At 38.3% G+C, this 27645-nt stretch overlaps 1 protein-coding gene and 2 long non-coding RNA genes across 3 annotated transcripts in view; 1 reads left to right on the top strand and 2 right to left on the bottom strand.

Moving 5' to 3' along the window:
• The window catches only part of LOC137952157 (uncharacterized), a 39430-nt gene extending 25187 nt beyond the window's left edge, over positions 1-14243 (bottom strand). Inside the window, exons 1-2 of the long non-coding RNA XR_011112193.1 lie at positions 14107-14243; positions 12823-12872 (exon numbers count right to left, since the gene is read on the bottom strand). This is a non-coding gene — a long non-coding RNA (uncharacterized lncRNA). The remainder of the gene's footprint in view (positions 1-12822; positions 12873-14106) is intronic.
• Positions 14244-16020: 1777 nt separating this feature from the next.
• LOC137952158 (uncharacterized) lies at positions 16021-27391 on the bottom strand. The gene is made up of 3 exons (XR_011112194.1): positions 27235-27391; positions 26686-26799; positions 16021-16224 (listed from the first exon to the last, which is right to left on the bottom strand). It is a non-coding gene; the product is annotated as an uncharacterized lncRNA (long non-coding RNA).
• LOC137952059 (transcription termination factor MTEF1, chloroplastic-like) lies at positions 16716-23834 on the top strand. The gene is made up of 4 exons (XM_068799130.1): positions 16716-16812; positions 17640-17706; positions 18764-19044; positions 23461-23834. Exons 1-4 carry the CDS (start codon positions 16716-16718, stop codon positions 23832-23834), a joined length of 819 nt encoding a protein of 272 aa, XP_068655231.1.
• Positions 27392-27645: the final 254 nt, after the last annotated feature.

Genomic DNA, 27645 nt, shown 5'->3' with positions numbered 1-27645 from the left:
TGAAATTAAAGAAATTTCACTCCTCGAAAATCAGAAATTATCCATACAAGCTTCAATTTACTCCTACAAATCCATCTCTATCAATTTTAGTCAAACTTCTTTTACAAGGATCAAACCTAGAGACTTTTTACAAAGAATTAATTATATATCTTGTAGTTAGATTCCTAACATAAATTTAACATCATTCAGCCATAGAAGATGGTAGGTACAAGATTGACATCACTAACTCTTATCTAACTAGAAATTAAACCCCTCTTTTATGAGAATCTGACAAGGAATAACCTCCTTATCTAACCAACAATCAAACTCTTCTTTTATGGGGATTTAACAAATAAGAATTTCTGTAATACATAGTACCACATGCAATTGAAATTTCCATTAAAATCTCAAAATCATTCAACTTTATTAGGTGAGAGGTCTTGGGATTCACATCACTAACCTCCACCTAATTCCGAAATCAAAATTTCTTTTTCATGAGGATAATTGACAGATTGGAGCAAAAACGAATAATTAGATAAAGATTTAAGAGGAACATTTTGATTTCAGAAATTCAGACTTTCCAATAACACCAGCCATACTTTCATTCGCCATGATAAGGACAAAAAAAGAAGTACGAGAATAACTCAAACCAGCGAACTCAGTAGACATGCATGAGTTTCTTGACTGAATAAGAAACACTGGAAGTTCCAAACCAGCCAACACCAAAATTGAAAAAAAAAAAAAAAACACCAAAACCATAGAGCACACGAACATGGAGAAAAAACCAAGCAAGAAAGGCAGTATTCAATTTGTTGAAACTTGAGAGAAAAATAGAGAAAAAAAAGCATGCAAAAATGATCAACTCGGTTGCCACTCTAAACGTCCTTTTAACCCAACCAAAAAATGCATCCGAGCAAACAAATTACATAAGACTAAAACACCCTTGTCTGTAGCAAGGAATAATTAAAGGCTAAAATAGAAGGGAAATTAAAGGAAAGTGTTACATAAACATTTTTTCTTCTTCTTCAAATACCCCTTCAAGTTGGTGCATAAACATCAAAGATACCTAGTTTGGAGCAAGAACTACAAAAGGGACCAGCTGCGATTGCTTTGTAATGATGTCAATAAGTCGGCTCTTGGACGGTATATATTGCATAATGATGCTTGCTTGTAGCTTTTCCTACTCAATGTGGCAAATGATCTCAAATTTTTTTATGTGCTCACAAAAATAACACTTGTGGCAATTGCAGATTCCCCCCAAGGGTGAATTCTGAGAGTCTAGTGAAATAACACTTGTCGCAATTGGTTTTGCTGGGAAATATAGAAGTTCACCAGTCTATAATTGTATTGCACTTCACAGCTCAACCTATTTGTCTGAGAGCACCAGCTGTTGTATGTGGAAGCATAGTTTCCACACAAATCTTATGTTTAATAATTGAAAAAAGACCTCCTAACTTCAGCTATTCATTATGGAAGAGTCAGCCCAAGTTTAACATAGTATCAAAGCCAAACTAAGCAAGTGTTTGTATTTTGAGTGACCTCTATGTTTGTTCTATGTGGACCAAGTTTGTTCTCTATGGACCAAACTAATATGTTCTCCAAGTCCTAAGGTCAATAGTTGATTTAAACCAATACAACAGGAGTGTTGGTAGGTAAAAAAGTTCATCAACAAATAATTGTACTATCACACCCTAATATCTAACTTGCAGGATATCTCGGGAACGATGAAACCTCTTTTGAATGTTGCAATTTTTTTTTTTGTCTGACCACACTTCATTGCAACATTTTGACACCTAGCATAATATTATACTCTCAAAAGAACACTCCTAAGTAACAAAAAAATATACATATGTTGAAGGGCTATTATCAGACGCCTTGATTACTTCGTATCCAATCTCCTATTTATGTCTCCTTATGTGTTTCCGCTTATGTGTGAAGCAAGCTACCCAGCTCCCTTAGTCCTCTGAAAAATGTCCACGAAGGATGAACTATTACCCAATAAGTCCTACTCGTGGTCATTAAGAAATTAAAACAAAATAAACAAACGAAAAACAATCAAGGGAACTCAGATTCTATACTCAATTTGAATTTGTAATCAAGGCTTACATTTACTTATTATACCACATTTTAATTTGATAAGACAAAGATCACTATAATAGTTGCCCTATATACACACATACCCTTGTTGGTCATCCAACAAGGTCCTTATAGTTTCCTTAAACATACATATACCCTAGTCGGTCATCCAACAAGGTCCTTATTCCTCACTGCAGATCAGGCATACCATTTCTAGAGTTAGATTTAATAAATCTACATTCTCATTTCATAAGACGAAGATTAATGTAATAGTAGCCTTAAATACACACATACCCTTGTTGGTCACCCAAACAAGGCCCTTATTTCCCTTATTGCAGATGGGGCACAATATTTCTAGAGTTGAACTTAATGAATCCACGTTCATAGTACTAGCCGGTTTCATAACCCTCAATCAGCGGAAAGAAGTCCAGATTCCCCACTTGGCGTCCCAAGTGAAGTTCACATCATTTAGTCAATATCCTAACAAGGTCCATATAATCCTCCTCTAAACAACCAGTTGAGGCCCAAACTCTCCACTACAGATGAGGCACAATAATTTTTCCTCTCCTGGTTATCTAGCTGAGCCCCAGACTCCCAACTACAGTTGGGGAACCAATTTTTGTAAGCATATACATAACCCCATAAGTCAAGGGTCCAAATTTATTTTAAAAAAATAAAAAATAAATAAAAACAAACCACTATTTCACACTCTTACAACTAAGGTCGGTCAATTATGACCATCTACTCTAGTCTATTACAAGACTCTTAGTCCACCAAGTCCCAAATGTTTTATTCACTATTATTACATACACTAAAAGAAGACACTACGTATATACACGTAGTTTTCAATATTTCAGCTAATAATTACCTTGGACATATATTTCAAGACATAAGAGTTGCTACTAATCCATAACTCTCAATTTTTTTCATAAAATATTGGTCAAAGGTCTCATCCAACTCAAGAATAACAACCAAACCATTCCACATTTCCAATTTCCTTTATACATTATCATTAGCACTTAACATGGAGATTATAAAACCGGTAGAACCAAAGCGCGATAATCTTTCTTGATAAAGGTATAATATGTTGTGGACTCAATAGCACACCGAGTCACACAACGAAGAAGACAACAACAACTCACTCAATAGGATTTAATTCTTATATTTCTTTGAGTAGGATTTATTTCTTATATTGTTTTTAAGTAGGATTTATTTCTTATATTGTTTTAAGCAGGAGTTATTTCTAATTACTTTATATGTAAGGGCATTATGGGGAATTATTGTAACCCTAACCCTAAAACTCCCTATTTAAGGGATAGGTATGAATGAAATAGGTAAGCTTTGAGATTTTAGAATAACCTAGTCTAAATAGGTTGAGATCACCTCTTGATCTCGAGTTTAGGGTTTACTCCAAAAATCCAACCTATCCTTCACCCTCCATTGCCATCCATCTTCACCCAAATTCATCCACCCTCATCCCTACTAAGAAAAGGAGCTTCCTGTCCCTTTTCCAAGCCCAAAGAGGAGGTCTATCCTCCCTCTCGGCAGCAGCAGCAAGAGAGGCCCAATTCCTCCCTTACCAAGCAGCAAAGTGAAGATTTTTATCCTCAAATCTTGAGCAAATCCTGGTGCAACGTGGGAGCTGATCATAACATCAAAGAAGAGGTATTAATCTATCCCAAACTCGTGTTTCAAGTTATTTAAGAAAGAAGGATTGCATTCTTAGCTAGAGCAACAACAAAGAGGGCCAAACCCTCTTTGCTGTGACCAAGAAAAGAGAGCACCTTGCTCTAGCAAGGTCAGCATTGGTGTGAGGTCTTCTACCTAGCACAACAACTCGGTAGGACCCTCAAAAGAGGATCTTTCCTCTTGGCCAAGCACTGGTTAAGGAGAAATACACATACACAAACCCTTGACGTGAAGTGAGTAAATTCTGAGTGCTGGATTCACAAATCCCACGCCGTGTTACTCGATCCATGACCCGGGACCGTAACAACTTGGTATCAAAGCAGGGTAACATGGGGGATCATATCAGCAATGAAAAAATCCAAATCAGGATACAAAAAATAGAAGATAGCATTGAAACAGCACAACCAGTGTTGGGAAAGGTTTGTGGTTTGGAAGAAGAGATGAGCCGAATCATTAGCATGCTACAGGAATTGAGGACAGAGAGACATCAGAGTCCAGAGGTGCGAGAGGTTGCTCAACCATATCACAGAAGAGGGGAGCAGTGGCCTGGGCGCACTGCTGTCCAAGCACCTCAGCATGGAAGCACAATCCCAAGGTACACCAAGTTAGAGTTTCCCTCTTTCAATGGTTCTGTGGATCCCGTAATTTGGTTGCATAGATGTGAAAAAAAAAATTTGAACCAAGGGACTACTGAATGGGATAAGGTGCAACTAGCCTCTTTCCATATGACAGATGAAGCCATGTTATGGGTGACTCAAGTAGAGAACGAGAGACGAGGAATGACTTGGGGCGAATTTAAAAATCTATGTACAGTTAGATTTGGGCCTCCCGCCAACATCAACCCCTTGGGAGAGTTAGTCCTATTGAGACAAACGGGTTCGGTGGAACACTATAAAAAACTCTTCCAAGAAAAGTTGGCTCGTGCTGGAGAGAGGGTATTGGTTGACCAACAGGTCTCCTTATTCACAGCAGGTCTCAATGAGTATTTACGGCTAGAGGTAGAACTCCTTATGCCCACGGATCTAGCTCATGCCATGAATATGGCCCGAGCAATGGAACAACGACAACAGTTGCAGCAACGTAAGCCGGGTTGGTCGAGTGAGAGGAACACTTCCTCCACGTGGCAAGGGCGTCGCTATAATTCATCTCAGGGAGCATCTACAACAGCACCATCCAGACACACTCCGACTACGACTCGGGTAGCCGATCCCCACCCTGGTAATTCCCTACTGAGCTTTATAAAAAAATTGACGAGTGCGGAGATGGCAGAAAGGCGGTCCAAAAATCTCTATTATAACTGCGATGAGCAATATCGGGTCGGACACCAATGTAAACGATTATTTTGACTCGAGATGGAGGATTCAGAGGATCCAGAGGAACCAGAGGATATTATCGAGGAGGAACCACCAGAGATATCCTTGCATGCTATTACTGGGCAGAAATCGCCTACTACAATGCAAGTCCGAGCTCATGTCATCGACCGAGAACTGTGACAGCCGCACAGCATCTCCAGCTCCAGATACACACTCATCCGACAGCCACCGTCTCAGTGGCCAATGGCGAGAAGGTCCCTAGCAATGGGATTAGTAAGGCGGTAACTTTTTCATTGGATTTACTTCATTTAATGCGGAATTTTTTGTTATTCCCCTAGCGGGATTTGATATGGTTTTAGGCATTAAATGGTTACAAACATTGGGGCCCATTTTGTGGGACTTTTCGGCTTTAACCATGAGCTTTGATTTGGCCGGAAGTCGGGTGCTCTTACAGGGCTGTCAGGTGGACAGGGCCCACCACATACACACTTTGCAGACACAGGATCAGCCTGACAGTACTAGTAATGGTTTGGTTGAGGAGTTCTATGACCTCTTCCAAGAGCCTTCAGGGTTGCCTCCCATGAGGCACTGTGACCACAGGATTTGTTTGAAACCAGGTTCTGAGGTAGTGGTCGTGCGACCATACCGTTACCCACACCTTCAGAAGGACGAGATAGAGCGTCAGTACCATGAGATGTTGAAACAGGGTCTTATTCGTCCTAGCCGCTCCCTGTTCTCTTCACCCGTCTTACTTGTGAAGAAACATGATGGGACATGGAGGTTCTGCGTGGATTATCGGGAGTTGAACGTGCAGATAGTAAAAGACAAGTTCCCGATTCCGGTAGTGGATGAGCTTCTGGATGAGTTACATGGGTTGTGGTTATTCACTAAACTCGACCTCCGTTCGGGATACCATCAGGTCCGGATGCACCCCTCTGATATCGAGAAGACGGCGTTCCGCACACACCATGGCCACTTTGAGTTCGTCGTCATGCCGTTCGGGTTATCCAATGCACCCTCCACTTTTCAAGCTTTGATGAACGAAGTATTTAGCCCCTATCTTCGAAAATTTGTTCTTGTATTTTTCGATGATATTTTGATATATAGCAAGTCGGTTGAGGAGCACTTGGCACACTTGAGGATTGTTTTCGACTTGTTAAGAGCACATCAGCTCTATTTGAAACACTCCAAGTGTTCTTTTGCGGCTTCACATGTGGGATATCTGGGTCACATTATCTCACATGAGGGGGTTACGGTGGATCCCGAGAAGATCCGAGATATTCATGAGTGGCCGCAACCATAGTCGTGTTCTGCATTACGGGGTTTTCTGGGTCTTGCGGGCTACTACTGCAAATTTATTCAGAACTATGGGCCAGTGGCAGCACCATTGACGAGTTTACTCAAGAAAAATTCCTTTATTTGGAATAAGGGCGCCACCACGTCATTCGTGGCACTCAAAGCTGCCCTCGCATCCGCGCCAGTATTACAACTTCCCAACTTCGACGAATTGTTCGTGGTAGAGTGCGACGCTTCGGGCGTGGGCATGGGGGCCGTTTTACAGCAGCTGGGCTATCCTATTGCTTATTTTAGCAGACAGTTGGCAGTTCGCCATCACAAACTGGCATCCTATGAGCGCGCATGGATTGGGTTGGCCAAAGCGGTCCAACATTGGAGGCCTTATCTCTGGGGCCGGGCTTTTCTCATATGCACAGATCACTACAGCCTTAAATTCTTACTAGAATAGAGTTTGACAACGTCGCCACAGCAGCACTGGATCAGTAAGTTGTTGGGGTTTGACTTCTCGGTGGAGTATCGTGCGAGGAGATTAAATAAGGTGGCAGATGCCTTGTCACGGTGTTTTGAAGATCTGCAGTCGGTCTATTCTATCAGCCAGCTGAGATTTCTCATTATGGACTTGGTGCGAGAAGCACATGCTACTAACCCTGCACTGCAGGAACTGCATCAGCAGATCTCAGAAGGGACAATGAATGTGAAGTGGTTCATCCAGTATTCACTTATTTATTACAAGCATCAGATTTTCCTTCCACCTGAGTCCGAGTTGATTCCAGCTATTCTCTCGGCCTACCACGACAGTACACACGAGGGGATCCAGAAGACCTTGCATAGAATTCGAGCTGATTTTTACTGGCAAGCCATGAAACCCTCTATTGCGACTTATGTGGGCGACTGTCAGGTATGCCAGCGCAACAAAGCCGAGCACTTGAGTCCAGCCGGTCTTCTCCAGCCTCTGGCCCTTCCTACGCAGGTTTGGGCCGACACTTGAATGGATTTTGTGGAAGGCCTACCCCTGTCAGCCGGCAAATCCGTACTTTTCGTAGTGGTTGATTGATTCTCCAAGTACGGGCATTTTATACCAATGGCTCATTCGTATACAGCAACACGGGTTGCTCAGACTTTCCTGGAGCAGATAGTCAGCTTACATGGCATTCCAGAATCCATTGTGAGTGACAGAGATGCAATTTTCACGAGCACCTTTTGGTGGGAACTGTTTCTCTTGAGTGGGACGAAATTGAAGTTCTCCTCCGCCTATCATCCACAGATAGACGGGCAGACTGAGGTGGTGAACCGCACCATCGAGATGTATCTACGGTGCTTGGTGGGGGATCGTCCGCGGCAATGGGTTCAATGGCTTCCGTGGGCCGAATACTGTTACAACACTTCGCTCCACTCTGCATTGCAGTCCACTCCTTTTCGGGTTATATATGGCCGGGATTCACCTCGCCTCCTCTCGTAAACCCAGGGTCCACCCGCATGGACACGATTGATCAGGCACTCATAGACAGGGATCTACTGCTACAGAATATCATAGAACGGCTACGACGTGCCCAATCTCGGATGAAGGATGTATACGATAGAGGCCACCGTGAGGTCTCTTTTGAGGTTGGAAAGTATGTGTGGCTACGACTCCAGCCCTACCGTCAGCAGTCTCTAGCGGGACCTCCACGTCATAAGCTCTCACCCAGATTTTTTGGGCCGTTTCCCATTCTTCGACACGTGGGACCAGTCGCCTATCAACTCAAATTACCGGACACAGCCAGAATTCACGATGTGTTTCATGTCTCTCTTTTGAAGCAGCATTCCGGAGCACAGCCTACATCCACTCCATTCCTACCACCAGTTGATCATGGCGAGGTTATTCTTAACCCAGCTGCTGTGTTACGTGCACGGCTGACCAATGATCAATGGGAGATTCTCGTTCAGTGGACGGACACTGACCCCGACGCTACAACATGGGAACGTGTGGACATCTTCAAACAAGTCTACCCAACTTCTGAGCTTGAGGACAAGCTCTTTCTCTATGGGGAGGCAGATGTTGTGGACTCAATAGCACACCGAGTCACACAACGAAGAAGACAACAACAACTCACTCAATAGGATTTAATTCTTATATTTCTTTGAGTAGGATTTATTTCTTATATTGTTTTTAAGTAGGATTTATTTCTTATATTGTTTTAAGTAAGAGTTATTTCTAATTACTTTATATGTAAGGGCATTATGGGGATTATTGTAACCCTAACCCTAAAACTCCCTATTTAAGGGATAGGTATGAATGAAATAGGTAAGCTTTGAGATTTTAGAATAACCTAGTCGAAATAGGTTGAGATCACTTCTTGATCTCGAGTTTAGGGTTTACTCCAAAAATCCAACCTATCCTTCACCCTCCATTGCCATCCATCTTCACCCAAATTCATCCACACTCATCCCTACTAAGAAAAGGAGCTTCCTATCCCTTTTCCAAGCCCAAAGAGGAGGTCTATCCTCCCTCTCGGCAGCAGCAGCAAGAGAGGCCCAATTCCTCCCTTACCAAGCAGCAAAGTGAAGATTTTTATCCTCAAATCTTGAGCAAATCCTGGTGCAATGTGGGAGCTGATCATAGCATCAAAGAAGAGGTATTAATCTATTCCAAACTCGTGTTTCAAGTTATTTAAGAAAGAAGGATTGCATTCTTAGCTAGAGCAGCAACAAAGAGGGCCAAACCCTCTTTGCTGTGACCAAGAAAAGAGAGCACCTTGCTCTAGCAAGGTCAGCATTGGTGTGAGGTCTTCTACCTAGCACAACAACTCGGTAGGACCCTCAAAAGAGGATCTTTCCTCTTGGCCAAGCACTGGTTAAGGAGAAATACTCATACACAAACCCTTGACGTGAAGTGAGTAAATTCTGAGTGCTGGATTCACAAATCCCACGCCGTGTTACTCGATCCATGACTCGGGACCGTAACAACTTGGTATCAAAGCAGGGTAACATGGGGGATCATATTAGCAATGAAAAAATCCAAATCAGGATACAAAAAATAGAAGATAGCCTTGAAACAACACAACCAGTGTTGGGAAAGGTTTGTGGTTTGGAAGAAGAGATGAGTCGAATCATTAGCATGCTACAGGAGTTGAGGACAGAGAGACATCAGAGTCCAGAGGTGCGAGAGGTTGCACAACCATATCACAGAAGAGGGGAGCAGTGGCCTGGGCGCACTGCTGTCCAAGCACCTCAGCATGGAAGCACAATCCCAAGGTACACCAAGTTAGAGTTTCCCTCTTTCAATGGTTCTGTGGATCCCGTAATTTGGTTGCATAGATGTGAAAAAAAAATTTTGAACCAAGGGACTACTGAATGGGATAAGGTGCAACTAGCCTCTTTCCATATGACAGATGAAGCCATGTTATGGGTGACTCAAGTAGAGAAAGAGAGACCGGGAATGACCTCAATGACGTCAACCCATCAATCTGGTCATGTAATTGCATATACATATTCACATCGATGGCACCAACTCATTTATATGGGCTATCATAAATACAAGAATCTTAGAGTAAGATTACTAGCTTTACTATCTCACATTTAACCTCATTGAAGGAGTGGTCTACCATAAGGCATGTACATAAGAGAATTTCAACAGCAAAAAATAAATCATTTTATCAATTTTCAAAGTCAACTCTAACTCAACAAAGTAAAAAAAAAAAAAATCAAAGTAAAGTAGAACGACATCATTCACAAGTCCTACATCTAAATGCTTATCCATTTTTATAGCATGCATTTGAAACTAATGACCACTGAAAACACATATATTACATGACAAACAGCCAGTGTGGGTTGGACCTTTTTTCCATCTCCATTGTGAGACCTTCTAATAGTGTATGGCTTAGACTATCTCCAAAAATTTATCCATCCACCAACATTACTTGCTCCATCTTTTTGTTGATTCACATGAACAATAATTGAATACAAACATCCAATAGGCTGATATGCAACATTTTCAATGATCTATCATAACAAGCTAATAAATTTAGGTTTTAGCTATAATCATGTTGACATCCACACAACAAAAATCCTCCCTTTAGGCTGAGTATTATTCTGCGAGGTAAAGTCTCATTTCCTTTAGAAAGCATAAAAGCTAATTCTCCTAAAGCTAATTCTCATTTCCTTTCAAAACATACATTCTTTCTTGAAGTTTATGCTGAGATTTATCAACTAAAGAAAACTCTGACGTTTCGTCAACTTCCTTGTATGATAATACAAAAATCAGGGAACAAAGCTCCATCACAATGTAAGTTGGTTCCTCAAGTTTCTCCACACTAGTACAAGGCAAATTAACATAATTATTGTGATTGCATATCCTTGCTAATGTAAAATTATCATATAAAGCCACCTCACAAGTTCCAGACTCACCATCCCCATTCTCACAAAATAATCATATACTGCCACCTCATGGGTTACAGACTCACCATCGCCACTCTTCCCAAAATAGTCATGTCAAGACTTAACACGCTCGCCATTCCTATTCTCACAAAATAATCATATACAGTCAGTCAGTCACCTCATGAGTCATAGACTCACCATCCCCATTCTCACTTCTCACTTTTAAGGTGAATAATTGCTCGTTGCATAGTATTTGTATGAAAAATCTACAACCTAAAATTTTTCGGCATTTGCTTGGTCTTTGCCCAGTCAATATGATTAGGATGCCCACTTTCTGGTTATCAATAAGAAAGACCACAACAGGGCCTGGTTAGACTATCGTTATGGTTGAAACGTTAATATTAAGTGATAAACCCCCTAGGTCCAAGACCAGGCCTAGACATTTTCTAGATATCTTCTCAAATTCAAACCAAATTTTAAAACCAAACTTGCCATATACATACCAAGATAAATCATTCACAACTTAGGGTATACATAATCAAGTGATTTATCAATAATATCCAGCATGGAACATAACAATTTAGTCTCTGTTCATTGTACATGAATAGTTCAACCTAATAGCAGCCTATCAGAAAACATCATCACTATATTTATTCTACTAAGTCTAGATGAAATGCTTCATTTTTAGCTCTACTAATGTCCATCTAATTTGAATTTAAAACCTACCAACCGAATGCAAAAGGAAAATTTACAACTGGAATTCTATGGCAGTCCTAATACATATCATAATTCATAGGTCATTACTCATTCCATTAAGTCAATATGTGCCCCAAGTATCTTAAATATGTTTAACTCCCACCAATTTGGGTGTAAGAACCCCTCTTGTGGAAAGTTAAACAACTACAATATCTGCAAAGAGGGTGATCCTAAAATAGAAAATTTCAAACGATACTGAAAACATTAATTGAATTGAACTCAAGTCTGGGTTTGAAGTCAACCCAAACTCTATCTAATCAAAAATGAGATTTCTTCTTTGCAAAAAAAAAAACCACATAAAAGCAACCTGTAATAAAAAGAATTTCATTTGTAAAAATAATCAGAAAATTTCCATCTGAACTTCAATTATAGACAAACACTTCAATCTCTATCAAATTAAGTCAGACTTCTTCCCATGGAAAGCACATCACATCTATAATGAAATTAAATGAATTTCACTCCTCAGAAATTAGAAATTATCCATACAAGCTTCAATTTATTCCCACACCTCCATCTCCATCAATTTCAGTCAAACTTCTTTTACATGGATCAAACCTAGAGAGTTTCTAGAAAGAATTAATTATATATCCTGAAGTTAGATTCCTAACATAAATTTAACATCATTCAGCCATAGAAGATGGAAGGTACAAGATTGACATCACTAACTCTTATCTAACTAGTAATTAAACCCCTATTTTATGAGAATCTGACAAGGAATAGCCTCCTTATCTAACCAACAATCAAACTCCTCCTTTTAGGGGATTTATGTAATACATAGTTCCACATGCAATTGAAATTTCCATTAAAATCTCAAAATCATTCAACTTTATTAGGTGATAGTAGGGGTGGCATCAAGCCGAGCCAAGCACGAACCTACCTATGTTTGAGCTGAACTTGATTTAAATATTTTGAACTCGAGCTAGAGCCTAAAATTGTTATCGAGTTCGAACCCAATAATTTTAACCTAGTTCAAACTCGAGCTCGAGCCGAGTTTGAACTTCACCCTATATTTAAAACTTTGCATAAAATACATTACAAATAAATTGTATATAAAATTATCTATATACTATGCATAAAATTATTCATAAAAACTGCATAATTATGCATAAATTTTATTCAAAAAAATAATTCATCTTTAAAAAAATAGCAGTTTTGCATTTCCTATATGTCTCCATGACAATTATTGACATTCAAAATTCCATTCAACTAAAAAAAAAAAAAAGATTATTCATCTGGGTTTAATAATGTACAGAATGTTTTGACGGAAGAGAAGCATATGATGTAACAAATCAAAAAGCACAAATATGTATGTTTTTGCTTAGGAGATCCCATAAGAATAAAAAATAGTAGTATTTACCTGATTAAATTGGTCAGTATTTGACGAATCCTTAGCACATCACCAACAATCTAAGACAAAAAGTTGAAGAATAATCAGCATAAAGAAAATTAAATAGTTAACTTATGCGGCCGATAATTTAGAAGAGAAAAAAATAGATTTGGCAATCAAAATATTTTTTGAATTAGTATCTATTAGACTATGCTATTATTGCTACTTAAAACCCTAGATGGGTTTCTCCGTGATCCTCTCCCACCAAAACAGAGGAGACAACACCGGACCAGGCAAGGGTGCTCGCCCGACTCAGAGCCTCAGACGAAACAGCCTGAGATCAACAGAAGTGAGCAACACAGCTACACAACCGAGATCAACTAAAGATGGCAACGTAGCCACACAAAAAGAAAGTTTGTGCTTTACCGACGGAAAACACGAAGGGGCAGATTTTAGGCCTCAAACAGCTGCGCTAAACGAGTAAGAGCAATAATGAAATGAAAAAAAGAAAATTTCTTGTTCAAAAGGGCAAACAAGAGAAGCATTGAAAGAGGACAAAATGGACGCAATAGAAAACTCTCTAAAACCAATAGAGGATGAAGTTGATGATAGAGAAACTTAAAAAGCAAAACAAATACCGACCCAAAGCTTCTGAAAAAAAAAGAGTCGTAAGGCGTTAAATCGGAGAGGGAAGAAAATTAATGGGGATGTCGGTCACGATCGCCGATTTTCGGTAACACGAGTCCATGACGGGCGATCAGAAACTGTTGACAAGAAAAGAAAGAAGCATGAGATTAGGTTACTTGAAAGGCCGAAAGAGAGCAAAGGAGTAGAAAGTGCTATCGATCTTGATTCTCGTCTCTGTGCTGCGTTCCTTGGCACTGAAGGGAAGACGGGAAGACGGGAAGACTGAAGAACTTACCTAGTGCCAAAAGTAGAAACCCCTCTTTATAAGGATCAAACAAAATGAATTCTGCAAAAAATGGAAGAATTATAACTCATGCAAACTAACTTAGATGAAAGACCTCGAATTTAAACACTTCTAACCTTTATTTAACCCAGAAATAAATAAATAAAACACTCTTAATGAGGTCTTAACCAAGAAGAAAAATATGCAAAGGAGAAACAATACCCTTACGATTAAAATAAACAACACAAGCTAGAGTCTTTCTCTTGTTTTAAGAGAAAAATCTAAGACTAGGCGTTACTAGTTCTACCTAACTAAAAGAAAATCAAGAGTTTTCGTTTTTGAGATCCAAAGAAGAAAAAAAATATGATTTGGAAAGGGGAGGAATGACGCATGATTAGGCTTACCTCTTTTCCTCCACTTCTTCTTCCTGTACCAACATAGCTTCTCCTCTCCTCTTCTTCGCATATCCTTCCTTTGCCACTCCGTCTCTCTCTCTTATTCCCCCTTTCTCTCCAAAACCGATGGAACTTCCTCCTTTCCCTTCAATCTTCTTCTCTCTTTATCCTACACATTCCCTTAAGCAGGATATCACAACTAAAAAATAATTTTTAATTAAAAGAAAAACATAATAAATTTTAAATTTGCTAATATGTGAAAAAATAAACCTAACATGCCAAATTAGATTTTTTTACCAGGAAAGTATTTTTCAGATAGAAATTTGTTTCCGAGAAACTATCTATCTGAATTTTTTTACTAGGAAAGTTGGATGATTTTCTAGGGAAAACCAAAAATCATCGAGTCTTGCGCCCTCCGAAAAATATTGTGTTCTCGATGTCATTTTCATCATCTCGAGCCTGCTTATCTCAATACTTTTTCTTCCTCTCGAATTCATCTTCTTGTCGTCCTTGATTCGTGCAGCTGCTAATAGGTAATAATTTTCTCTCACCTCCCTCTCCTCTATCCTCTCCCTGTTCTCTCTGTGTAGAAATAAACCAAAAGATCAATTGTTGTCCATTTTCTATGAGCTCTCCCGGTTTCCTTCATTTATTATTTACTTATTTTTTTTTCTCTTATCTAGTCATTAACTTACACTCTCTCATTTTTGTTGTTACGGTTGTGCTGCTCATTTTTTATCTCCTAATTCTCTCTGCTTTTTGTGCCTTCGTATTTCTCGAAGGACTTTGGGCGTTCTTTAAGTAATCCCATTTAGGTTTTCGGTTACCCAAAAATCCAGGTATGCCAATTCTCCTTTGAATCTGGAAGTTTTATTTGCTTTTTAATTTTCTTGTCTCTCTGTAGTTTTTTTAATATTTTTTATGTTGAATTGAGTCTACTTTCATTGTATACAATTGTCTTTGGGGACATTTTTAAATGATGTTTGCTCTTGCTACTTAGATTGAGTAATTCAGCAAATCCTGAAAGGAATTTTTGTTGCTCTATGTTGTGTTGTTTTAGACTATTTCTAACTCGAGGCCTTTCCAATTGGGATAAGCCATTTAATCCACGTGATAATTGTTGGTATATACTATTAAAGGTTGTTAGCACGATGGACTACGGTTTCAAAACAATTATTCCGATTAATGTAGACTATTATTTGATTTATGGGTAAAGCCCACCTCGTTAACCCATTGTTGTCATATTGTGAATGACAAGTTTGCTCTATTATCTCTTTTAAATTTTTCTTTCTTTTGTCATTAACTCTTGTTAAAGAATAGTCTCACATGGATTAGTGAGTACAAAGATCTTGAGTTTATTAGTTGGGAAAGAGGTTTCCTAAGTTGACTAATCATTTTGAGATACGTCCTTGAACCCAATTTAACAACTCTTTATCTGGGTATTCACATGGTAAAAATAATTAAAAAGTGTGATATAAAGCACCCTACTAGAAACAGAAAGATCATCTTAAATATGTTGGAAAGTTCTTTTGAAGTTTCCGAAGGCAGTCAGTGGAACAGTGGAAGGCTTCAATTTCAATTCTAGTATTAATTTATGAGTAAAAATTCTGCAAGAAATGGTGTAACAGCTGTGCTAGTAGTATACATGTATAGGCTGAACAGAATTACAAATTATTGAATTTTGTAGACTCAAATTATGAGAATTGGAATATCTTGACGTCAAATCATTGAATAGTGTTTTGTGATTCTTGGTAAGAGTGTTTTTGTTTTCAGTGGTGCAAGTCAAATGAATTAATTTTATTTGTTATATAGATAGATAAACTATTGAAGCTGCAATATTAGATGATGACAATGGCATCTGCAGTAGGATATGGGCAGACTTGTACAACATGTTCTACCAATGAAAAAAACTACTCAGGCAGTTCTTTCCTTCATCCTGTCCAAGAATGCATCAAAGTGTGCTTGATACAAACTCAAGTTTCATCTTAGGAACAACACTTCTAATTCAAAGCCCTGGATTGCTGAAGCAAAGATTTCGGAGTTCCTTATATCACATAGAAAAATATCATCTGCCCCTCCAATCTTCTCTTTACTATCATTTATTCTGGCCAGAGCTCCTGCAATAAACTGGTTTGATGTATCCTTCAATTTTTTTGTAAACAATTTGTCCTAGACAAGCATCAATAACACAACTATGTCAACATGAAACTTCATATTCTCCATGGAGAAAATGACAAAAACTGATTGCCATAAGAAAACCTGTGAGCTATATAATTGTAATTCAAAGAGCTCTTTTGGAAAGCACACTAACAGAACATTTAAGATCTGTTTTTATATGTTTTAAAAGTTACAAAAGAAGTACTTTAGTGGAAAAACCTCTTTATTTCCATTTACTGTATGTCTATCAACTAGATATCATTTGAAATGAATAGGATAAAAATCATGTCCTTTAGACTCCAAAAGAATTATTCAACCATCGGTATTTATCATTAAGAAACACAATTGAGGGGATTATTGGTATTTGGAAGCAACAATTTACAATTTTAGATCAAGCACTTCTATACCCATACAAGGTCCAAGAGAAAACTGTCATTGTGTATTGTATTATACACAATTATATGAGAATATTAGATCATAGTGATGAAGGGATTGAAAGAGAGGAACCCATAGAAGATATTGGGGATGATGCGGAGTTTGAAGAGGATCAAGAAGAAGGTGAAAATGATTTGGAGGAAGAAATTAACCAACCTATGGTCTCAACATCTAGGAGAAAGAGAAATGACCAAATGAAATAGCTAACCACTTCTGTAACAATATAGAAACTCAAAGTTGGGCAGCTTGTCAAGTGAAATAGTTGATTTAACAGGAACAATTGTCTTTTACATAAAGTTTTAGAACTTTGTGCTTGACATTTATATTTGACATATTTATTAAAAGTTAATGATAAAGGTATGGTAGTGTAACAGAGTTGTCCGTTTCAAAAAAAAGTGTACCAGAGTTATCAATAATTTCCATTTATTTCCTTGGAAAATGCACTAATGGCTATGAGGAAATTTGAAAAAAATCCAAATGATTCCCAATAGGCACTAATAGGATTTCATATTGAAGGTCACTTGTAAATGTATATCCTAGGGAAAACATTTATAGTTTTTTTCTTGGATATAATTTTCTAAAGAAGGGCACTGACAGGGAAACCTTTGATATCCCTATAGATGTCAGTATCCCTATAGACTTCTAGAGTTTGCTGAAAGTCTTGGTACCCAGAGAGGAAGGGACAAACGAAAAAACTTTCAACTAGAGAAAGTAAAATTGGAGTCATTGTTTCAGGAACGTTTTGTTTAAGTTTTGTAAAATGTGATAAAAGAAAAGAGAAAAAAGAGAGAAGAGATGGAGAAGAGTGCCAAAGAGAGAGCACTTGTTTTGTATCCCAAAATTTGATCTTTGTGGAGGATCTGAGTTCAGAGGATAAATCAGTTATTATTCCTTCACTCGACCTTGCTGAATCAGTGCTACTTTTATTTTCTTTTGTAATGTTTTTGCAGGCAAAGTCTCCAGTGCCTTCCCATTCATCCACCATCCTACCCAAAATATGACAGGTTTTGGGAAACTGTTAATCAGTCTATCCTGAGGACTGATTTTTGTTGAAGAACTTGTAAAATAAGAAGATGAGAGGACCTCAACTGCGGCTCTATCTTGTCTATCATACCTTGAAATGACAGGTTAATAAATGCTACCATTAACCCTATTTTGTGTCTCACAGCTCAATGATTTCTATGCATGCTTTGTTTGGGTTTATATCCATTGTGGTGGCATCAGCTTATCCGAGCCAAGCTTAATGTTATTGTTCTCAATACTTCAAACTCGAGCCTCCAACCTAAAATTGGAATCGAGTCCGAACCCAAAAATTTTAATCAAGTTTAAGTCGGGTTCGAGTTCCAATTTACATTTAAAACAATAAAAATAAAAAAAAATCATAAAAATAAAAATAAAAAATATATATTATGATGAACTTAGTATCATTGAACTTCAAGTTATCATAGAGGAGTCAAAGACTTTACAATGGGGTATATTAATACATAACAATTAGTTTAGTAAACCTAAAAAAAAGAGTAAACACTTCCATCAATAATGTTTATTCCATTGTCAAACAATAACATTACATGACGAGGGATCCAAAAGGAGTTTGAGGTAAATTAGAGCAATTATCAACCAACTAAAGAGGTAAAGCTTTAACGATTTGAGAGCCGGTTTGGCTTGGTGTTACCGATGTATTTGTGTTTATATTAAAAATAAAATAATTTAAAGGAAAAATTTTACTAAAAAATATTTAAGTACTTATTGGGTTTTTTATATTTTTATGGTAATAAAAAAATCTAACAAAAATTTTATTTTAAAAATAATATTTTTTTATTACACGTAACTTTAAGACCTTGCACCAGGTATTGATTATTCAATTCTTTCGATTCTGGTTTCTTCATCGAAGAGGAAAATGTCACTCCGGTCTCTTCCTTCCCTGATCGTCTCTTCCTTCTCTAGCCAAATTCCTAAAACAAACTATAATTTGCTTTCCTCTTCCCACCCTTGTCTCCTCCGCTTCAAAATCTCTCGTGGCCAAAACCTCTGCTACCTGATAAATCTGAGCTTTATATCCGCCAACCCCGCCAAGAAGTCCCCCCCCCCCCTCGGAATCTGTTAATCGACTCGTCTATGTCGTGAATTTCCTCAAAACAAAAGGATTATCTGAGACCCATTTTCCCCATCTTTCCTTCCTCTGCCCCGGTATATTCCACTCGGACACCGACGGCATAGAGTCGGTCTTCACCTTCTCGTCTCAGGAGTTGGGCGCGTCACCGGAAGAGTCATGCGGGTTAATCTACCGGTGCCCGAAGATTCTTCTCAACAATGTGGAGTTGTGCCTTTGGCCTACGCTCCACTTCTTGTTATCGTGTGTGTGTCTGTATATATATATATATATATATAAGGGGGGCATAATTGTAATTTTTGAGGGCTATAACCCTTACGGGTTGGGTTACCTAATTGGGACCTCTCCCTCTCTCTCGGATAATAAAAAACAGAGCTTAAACTCAGAAAGATTGAGGAAATGAGCTTCGTTCGGAGGTTTGAATTTTTTTCGCTTAGTTCTTGGCGCCATCAGCGTTTGGAGATCCTCGACGACTACTACTTCGACATCAGAGGTAGGTTCTCTTTCCCCTCTTTCTCAGTTCGTAAGTTCTCGGTTTGTCTGAGTTCTTTGTGGCTTTCGGTAGATTTTGTTCCATTGAGGTTCCAGTTTGCAGCAGCTTTCGTGAGCGTTTGGTGATTCTTTCCAACGAGGTTTTTTCCCTCATTTTTCTTGGCTGGACTTCGTTTGGCTTGTGCTTGTGTGGTTCCTCTTAGTGGAGATCAATAAGGGCTCACGGAATTTTACGATTCCTGTAGCAAATTTACAAGTTGGCAATAGGTTTTACGATTTGTGTAGCAGACTTACGGGTTGGGCAGTCATCGTGGGGTTTGGTAGTAGGTCTATTGGTGGAGGTTCAGTGTATTGTTTCTTGGACTGGAGTGGTGTCCTGAAACCTCGTTGTCCATTCCGTTGAATTTTGTTTGCAGAGGAGAATTATTTTGTCGTTGCCATCTAGATTTTATCATGTCATCTGAAAGGCTAGAATTGCTCCCTATTCGTTTCACGAGTAAAAATTATACTACTTGGGAATTTCAGTTTCGCTTATTTTTTATGGGCAAAGAATTATGGGATCATCTCAATGGGAGTGATCCCGCACCTCGAGAGGCCAAGGCTTTGTCCAAGTCAAGGATGCCAAGGTCATGACCTGGATCCTTGGCTCCATTGAACCTCACTTTGTTCACAATTTGAGGCCTTATAAAAATGCGGTTGATATGTGGAATTACCTCCACAAGGTTTACCATCAAGACAACACGGCTCGACATTTTCAATTGGAGTATGAAATGGCTAATTTCACCCAAGGAAGTTTCTCCATTGAGGAATATTTTTTTGATTTTCAAAATCTTTGGGCTGACTATTCAAACATTGCTTATGCAAATGTTCCTGTTACCGCTCTCTCTGTTGTTCAAGCAGTGCATGAAATAAGTAACAGAGATCAATTCTTGATGAAGCTCTGTTCCAATTTTGCAATTGCACGTTCTAATCTGATGAATCGTCATCCTGTACCATCTCTAGATGCTTGTTTCAGCGAACTTCTTTGTAAGGAGCAGTATATAGTAACTCGACTGCATTGGAACATCAGGCTAATGTTAGTGCCCCTATTGCAGTGGCTTATGCAGAACAGGAGAGAAATAAGGGTCGAGACATGCGTGTTGTCCAATGTTGTAATTGTAAAGTTTTTTGTCATATTGCTAGGGACTGCCCTAAGAAGTTTTGTAACTACTGCAAGAAACAAAATTATATCATCTCTGCTAGTTCCATTCGACCTGAAAGGAAGCAGAGTACTACTTATTATGCCTTCGTTGGTGCCTCTAGTTCTGTTGCATTGCCTGCTGCCTCGCCGGTTGTTTTTATTCCTGCCCCTACAACCCAAGCAAACCAAAACATACTCACTCCTTAAATGGTACAACAGATGATCATCTCTGTTTTTTCTTCTTTTGGGCTCTCAGGTAATCATAAAGTTTCTTTTAAGCAATGATATTTTGACTCTGGAGCATCTATTCATATGACCAATACTGTTGTTTCTCTTTCCAATGTCAGAAATTATGATAGCAATCTGCAAATCAACACCGCTGATGGTAATTCTCTACCTATCAGTGTTGTCGGTGATCTTTCCTCTTCCTTAACTGATATTTTTGTGTCTCCTGACCTCTCCACAAATCTTATTTTTGTTGGTCAATTGGTTGATAATGAATGTAATGTCCATTTCTCTCGTTCAGTTGATTAATTCTAGTTTATTGGGACATAAAGCATGTTCTTCTCTTGATCCTTCTTATGAATGTCCATCATGCAAACCTGGCAAGAGTAAAGTTCTACATTTTCTTCATCATGCATCTCATGCCTTACAATGTTTCGATATTATTCATAGTGAAGTTTGGGGGATTGCACCTGTTGTTTCTCATGCGCATTACAAGTACTTTGTTACTTTTATTAATGACTTTAGTCGCTTTACTTGGGTTTACTTCCTACGGGCTAAGGCTGACTTTTTTTAGTATTTAAGTGTTTTCTTGTGCTTCTTGAGACTCAATTCTCTGCAAGCATCAAGGTCTTGCGCACTGATTCTAACGGGGAATACATGTGTAATGAGTTTCAGGACTTTCTTCAAAGCAAAGGAATCGTCTCTCAATATTCTTGTCCTTCGACACCACAACAAAACAGTGTTGCTAAGAGGAAAAATTGTCACCTTCTTGACGTGGTAAGAACTCTTTTACTTGAATCATCTGTTCCTCCTCGTTTTTGGTGTGAATCGCTTTCTACTTCCGTTCATTTGATCAATCGCTTACCCTCTCCTACATTACATCATGTTTCTCCTTTTTTTAAGTTGTTTGGCCATTCTCCTTCTTATTCTGATCTTCGGACCTTTGGTTGTGTTTGTTTTGTACATCTTCCTGCTCATGAACGACATAAACTTACAGCTCAATCTGTTAAGTGTGCTTTTCTTAATTATGCTATACCTCAAAAGGGTTATGTTTGTTATGACCCACATGCTCATCATATACGTGTTGCTAGGAATGTGGTTTTCTTTGAAAATCAATATTTCTTTCCATCTCATGTTGAGCTGCCATCTGTATCTTTATCTCTTCTACCGAGTTTTTCTAATTCCCCGACAATTGTGGAAAGGTTCAAACCTGGTTTTGTGTATGGAAGACGTGGTCAACATGAGTCTGGTTCCACTTCCTCTGTGCCCCCTCACGATCTTGAGCTGGCGCCTGCTCCTACTCCTGCTCTGCTTCTACCACTCTTTGCCGGTCTACTCGCCTTTTTCTGCCCCCTCATTGGTATGGTATCTCCTCTATTATCTCTCCTGTGACTACTTTATCCTCTATTTCCATTCCCTCAAGCTACAAACAAGTCATGGACCATGAGTTTTGGCAAAATGCAATGCAAACAGAACTTCGAGCACTTGGGGAGAATCACACTTAGGATATTGTTCCTTGTCCCCCTACAATCAAGAGTCTTGGGAGTAAATGGGTTTTCTCTGTAAAACTTCGTTGTGATGGCTCTTTGGATCGGTATAAAGCTCGCCTAGTAGCTTTGGGCAACAAACAGGAATATGGAATTGATTATGAGGATACCTTTGCTCCTGTTGCCAAATTGACCACGGTTCAAACCATCTTAACTATTACTGCTTCCCAGTCGTGGCAACTGCACCAGATGGATGTGAAGAACGTCTTTCTTCACAGTGATCTTCAAGAAGAAATTTACAAGATGCTTCCCTCTGGTATGATTACTTCTTCTCCCCATGATGTTTGTAAGCTATAGTGTTCTCTGTATAGACTCAAGCAAACTCCCCGAGCTTGGTTTGAGAAGTTTCACAATACGCTTCTTACCTTCAAGTTTACACAAAGTCAGTATAATTTTTCTCTCTTCTTCCACAAGTCTGTATCGGGTATTGTACTTCTCTTGGTTTATGCGGATGATATTATAATAACTGGCACGAATAGTGGTTTGATTACTAAGGTTCAGCAGTTGTTGCATGCCACTTTTCATATGAAAGATCTTGGCCAACTCACCTACTTCTTAGGACTGGAAGTACATCATCGGGGCAATGGTATTTTCTTAAACCAGCATAAGTATATTCAAGATATTATTACCTTGGTTGGTTTGGAGGACACTTCTTCGGTTTATACTCCTATGGAGGTAAATGTTAAATACAAGAAAGATGAAGGGGACCTTCTAGATGACCCTACTCTCTATCAGTGCCTGATTGGGAGTCTCATCTACTTGACCACTACCCGCCCCGATATCTCATATGTGCTTCATCAGATCAGTCAATTTATGTCCTCTCCTTGGCATCTCTATATTGCTGCAGTTCGACGCATCATCCGCATCTTCAAGGTTCTCCTACTCGTGGGTTATTCTTTCCTACAGACTCATCCCTTCAACTTGTTGCTTATAGTGATGTTGATTGGGCTGGGTGTCCGGATACACGTCGATCTACTACAGGTTGGTGTATGTTTTTAGGTGATGCTTTAATTTCTTAGAGATGTAAGAAACAAGATCGTGTTTCTAAATCCTCTATTGAGGCCTAGTATCGTGCCATGTCTACTGCTTGTTCTGAGATTGTATGGCTACGTGGTCTTCTTGCGGAGTTTGAGTTTCCCTCTCTCTTGTATTATCAAAATCAGAGCTTCGACTCAGAAAGATTGAGGGAAAATAATATTGACACTTCCTTCAGGAAGTGGGGGTGAAGAAGCTCAACTCCGCGAACACTCTCAATGCCCATCTCATCAACACCCACGTCGAGAAGCTTGAGGAGAAGATATGGTTTTTGGAGAGTCTGGGGTTTACGGAGCAGGAATCGACCACAGTTTGTGCACGACTGCCTGCCATTTTTGGTTACAGTGTGGAGAACAATTTGACGCCCAAGTTGGAGTATTTGGTGATGGAGATGGAGTGGACTCTTGAGGAATTGAAAGCATTTCTTCAATACTTTGCATTTAGCCTAACAAAACAGATTGTTTCAAGACATATGCACTTGAAGGAAAGGGGAGTAAAGGTTCAATTGGATAGAATGTTGGTTTGGAGTGATCAACGATTCTACACAAAATGGTAGTGAGGAAGTTGACCGTGTTTGATTCTCTATCACTCCAATGTAAACGAAATACACATTCACTTGTTTTGAACCTCTGAAGCTTCAATCTTAACCATTAATTCGATGTTTTTCTCTTCTTTTTTGTCCATTGTCATTTGGATGAGCATATGCTTCTCCATCATCTGCATATAGACCTGGATAGCAGCATCGATGTTGTCATCGTGAATACAAAATTTCCAATGAAGTTGCACGATAATAAATAGAATATAAGTAGAAAAAAAAAGTTTTCGGGAAGGGTAGAGAAGGGGCGATTGAGCACGGATGTGAGAGTGGCTGATGAGGGACGGGAATTCTTCACAAGGTGTTGAAATAGAGATAGATATCAATCACAGACCATAGCGCAGAGGAGGTAATGGATCAATATCGAAGCATTTGGTGAGTGAGAGTTGGACGAACCATATGACGAGAGAGAGAACTTCTTTGAGAAAAAATAGTATTATTTAGTTTTTAATAAAATATTTTTAATCATTTAATAATTATTAAAAAATAAATATTTGCCTTTAATTTTACCAAAATGTATAGAGAAACTACTTTTAATTCAAGTTTTTTTTTACATAGGAAGAAAACAGTTTGTAATCTTTTGTTTCTATAATATTATCCACTTTATTCAAAATTAAATTTTTTTATACAAAAATATATCTATTCCGAATATTTTGCCTCTTATTTCACCAAAATATACAAAAAACAACATCACACTTGTTGAGTTCTTGGGTTAGGGCACTCTTTGTGGGGAAGGAAGACGACAAGCTAGTGTGGCTTGTAGAAACGGGTACAATGGCTGGTCGAAGCTAGTTTCGAAAATGGATACATGTCACTAAGCCTACAAATAAGCACGTATTTTATGTAAAACTCATTTTCAATGAAATTTCCCCCTCTTCTTGTGTCTATGGATTAAGCTTTTGGAGTTGAACCACATAAATTTCTGGTTGTCAATAAGAAAGACCACAACAGGGCCTGGTTAGACTATCTTTATGGTTGAAACATTAATATTAAGTGATAAACCCCCTACGTCCAAGACCAGGCCTAGCCATTTTCTAGATATCTTCTCAAATTCAAACCAAATTGTAAAACCGACTAGCCATATAAATACCAAGATAAATCATTCACAACTTAGGGTATATATAACCAAAAAATCAAGTGATTCATCAATAATAATCAGCATGGAACATAACAATTTAGTCTATGTTCATTGTGCATGAATAGTTCAACCTAACAGCAGCCTATCAGAAAACAACATCATTATATTTATTCTATTAAGTCTAGATGAAATGTTTCCTTTTTAGCTCTACTAATGTCCATCTAATTTGAATTTAAAACCTACCAACCGAATGCAAAAGGAAAATTTACAACTGGAATTCTATGCGATGGCATTCCTAATACATATCATAATTCATTCTCTTAGGTCATTACTCATTCCATTAAGTCAATATGTGCCCCAAGTATCTTACATATGTTTAACTCCCACCAATTTGGGTGTTAGAACCCCTCCTGTGGAAAGTTAAACAACTACAATATCTGCAAAGAGGGTGATCCTAAAATCCACCCAATAGAAATTTTCAATCGATACTGAAAACATTAATTGAATTGAACTCAAGTCTGGGTTTGAAGTCAACCCAAACTCTATCTAATAAAAAATGAGATTTCTTCTTTGCAAAAAAAAACCACATCAAACCAACCTGTAATAAAAAGAATTTCATTTGTAAAAATAATCAGAAATTTTCCATCTGAATTTCAATTATAGACAAACACCTCAATCTCTATCAAATTAAGTCAGACTTCTTCCCATGGAAAGCACATCACATCCATAATGAAATTAAAGGAATTTCACTCCTCAGAAATCAGAAATAATCCATACAAGCTTCAATTTACTCCCACACCTCCATCTCCATCAATTTCAGTCAAACTTCTTTTACAGGGATCAAACCTAGAGACTTTTTAGAAAGAATTAATTATACATCCTGCAGTTAGATTCCTACCATAAATTTAACATCATTCAGCCATAGAAGATGGAAGGTACAAGATTGACATCACTAACTCTTATCTAACTAGTAATTAAACCCCTCTTTTATGAGAATCTGACAAGGAATAACCTCCTTATCTAACCAACAATCAAACTCCTCCTTTTATGGGGATTTAACAAATAAGAATTTCTGTAATACATAGTTCCACATGCAATTGAAATTTCCATTAAAATCTCAAAATCATTCCACTTTATTAGGTGAGAGGTCTTGGGATTCACATCACTAACCTCCACCTAATTCCGAAATCAAAATTTCTTTTTCATGAGGATCATTGACATATTGGAGCAAAAACGAATAATTAGATAAACCTTTAAGAGGAACATTTTGATTTCAGAAAGTCAGATTTTGCAATAACACCATCCATACTTTCATTCGCCATGATAAGGACAAAAAAAGAAACACGAGAACAACTCAAACCAGCAAACTCAGTAGACATGCATGAGTTTCCTTCACTGAATTTCTAGCATGACAAAAAAAAAAACACTGAAACCTATGAGCACACGATCTTGGAGAAAAAACCAAGCAAGAAAGGCAGTATTCAATTCTTTGAAACGTGAGAGAAAAATAGAGAAAAAAAGCATGCAAAATTTACCAACTCTGTAGCAACGTCCTTTTAACTCTACCAAAAAATGCATCCAAGCAAACAAATTACATAAGACTAAAGCACCCTTGTCTGTAGCAAGGAATAATTAAAGGCTAAAATTGAAGGGAAATAAAAGGAAAATGTTACATAAACATTTTTTTTCTTCTTCAAATACCCCTTCAAGATGGTGCATAAACATCAAAGATACCTAGTTTGGAGCAAGAACTACAAAAGGGACCAGCTGCAATTGCTTTGTAACGATGTGAATAAGTTGGCTCTTGGATGGTATATATTGCATAATGATGCTTGCTTGTAGATTTTCCTACACAATGTGGCAAATGATATCAAATTGTTTGATGTGCTCACGGAAATCTGAGTTTTTTGCAATATGTAAAGTAATCTAGTTGTCAAAATGAAGTTGCATAGGATCAGTCATAGGAAACTAGAGTTCAGCCAACAAATATTTGAGCAATAACATCTTATTGATTACATGATCCATGGCAAGATATTCGACCTAAAACAGAAAATCAACGATTAAGACGCGATCAACAAAAAAACACAACAGATACGCATTATAAGCAAACCCATGACAAGGTCGTGAAAGAAATTATAACAAGAAACCATACAAATAAGGCGCCTCGTTCATCCGTAACATAATTTCGAATTTTAACACCCTATCTCAGACGAACAAAAAAGAAACTAATAAATAAAATAAATAACACAAAGAAAAACAAAATAATCGTTCAGAAGATCGTACAAGAAGACACTAAGGAGGAAATGCAGGGTGGTCTACCGAAGAGCACCGGCAACGGGTGGAGGAGAAGAGCGAAATGTCGAGCGGAGCCTTGAAGATGTCTAAAAGTTTTGGTCGGGAAAAACTACGGCTGGCTCGAGGGACCGGAACAATCCCAGTGGCCGGTACCCAGCAAGTGCTCTATTTGCTCGGCTCCCGAAATATTTAAAAAGGGTTAATCCCTCTAACTGTTGAAATTAATAATTTGACCCATCGACATTCCCGCCAAAAACAGTAAACTGGCAAAATCCCTAAAAAGCCCTTATAAAAGCAAAGGGTTTTTTAACCAAATTTTATTTTCATATAAAAATCGATATAATATCAAGAATTCGTTAAAACATTCTTTAAAATATCAAGAACCTCCATCAATATAAT

This window comes from Aristolochia californica, unplaced genomic scaffold, assembly GCF_029961685.1.
Source record: "Aristolochia californica isolate CCGP_79_NKW_82.1479 unplaced genomic scaffold, dmAriCali1.0.hap1 SCAF_15, whole genome shotgun sequence".
In the NCBI taxonomy this organism is placed as follows: Eukaryota; Viridiplantae; Streptophyta; class Magnoliopsida; order Piperales; family Aristolochiaceae; genus Aristolochia; species Aristolochia californica.
This window is presented reverse-complemented; position numbering and strand designations above follow the sequence as displayed.

What these genes read in the sequence shown, in the direction of transcription:
- LOC137952059 (XM_068799130.1), top strand. Translation starts at nt 16,716, where the DNA reads ATGAGAATATTAGATCATAGTGATGAAGGGATTGAAAGAGAGGAACCC. An exon ending in ATGACAGGTTTTGGGAAACT is followed by an intron (nt 17,707 to 18,763) that starts GTTAATCAGTCT and finishes AACCCCGCCAAG; the next exon opens with AAGTCCCCCCCCCCCCTCGG. An exon ending in GCTCCACTTCTTGTTATCGT is followed by an intron (nt 19,045 to 23,460) that starts GTGTGTGTCTGT and finishes TCCTTCAGGAAG; the next exon opens with TGGGGGTGAAGAAGCTCAAC.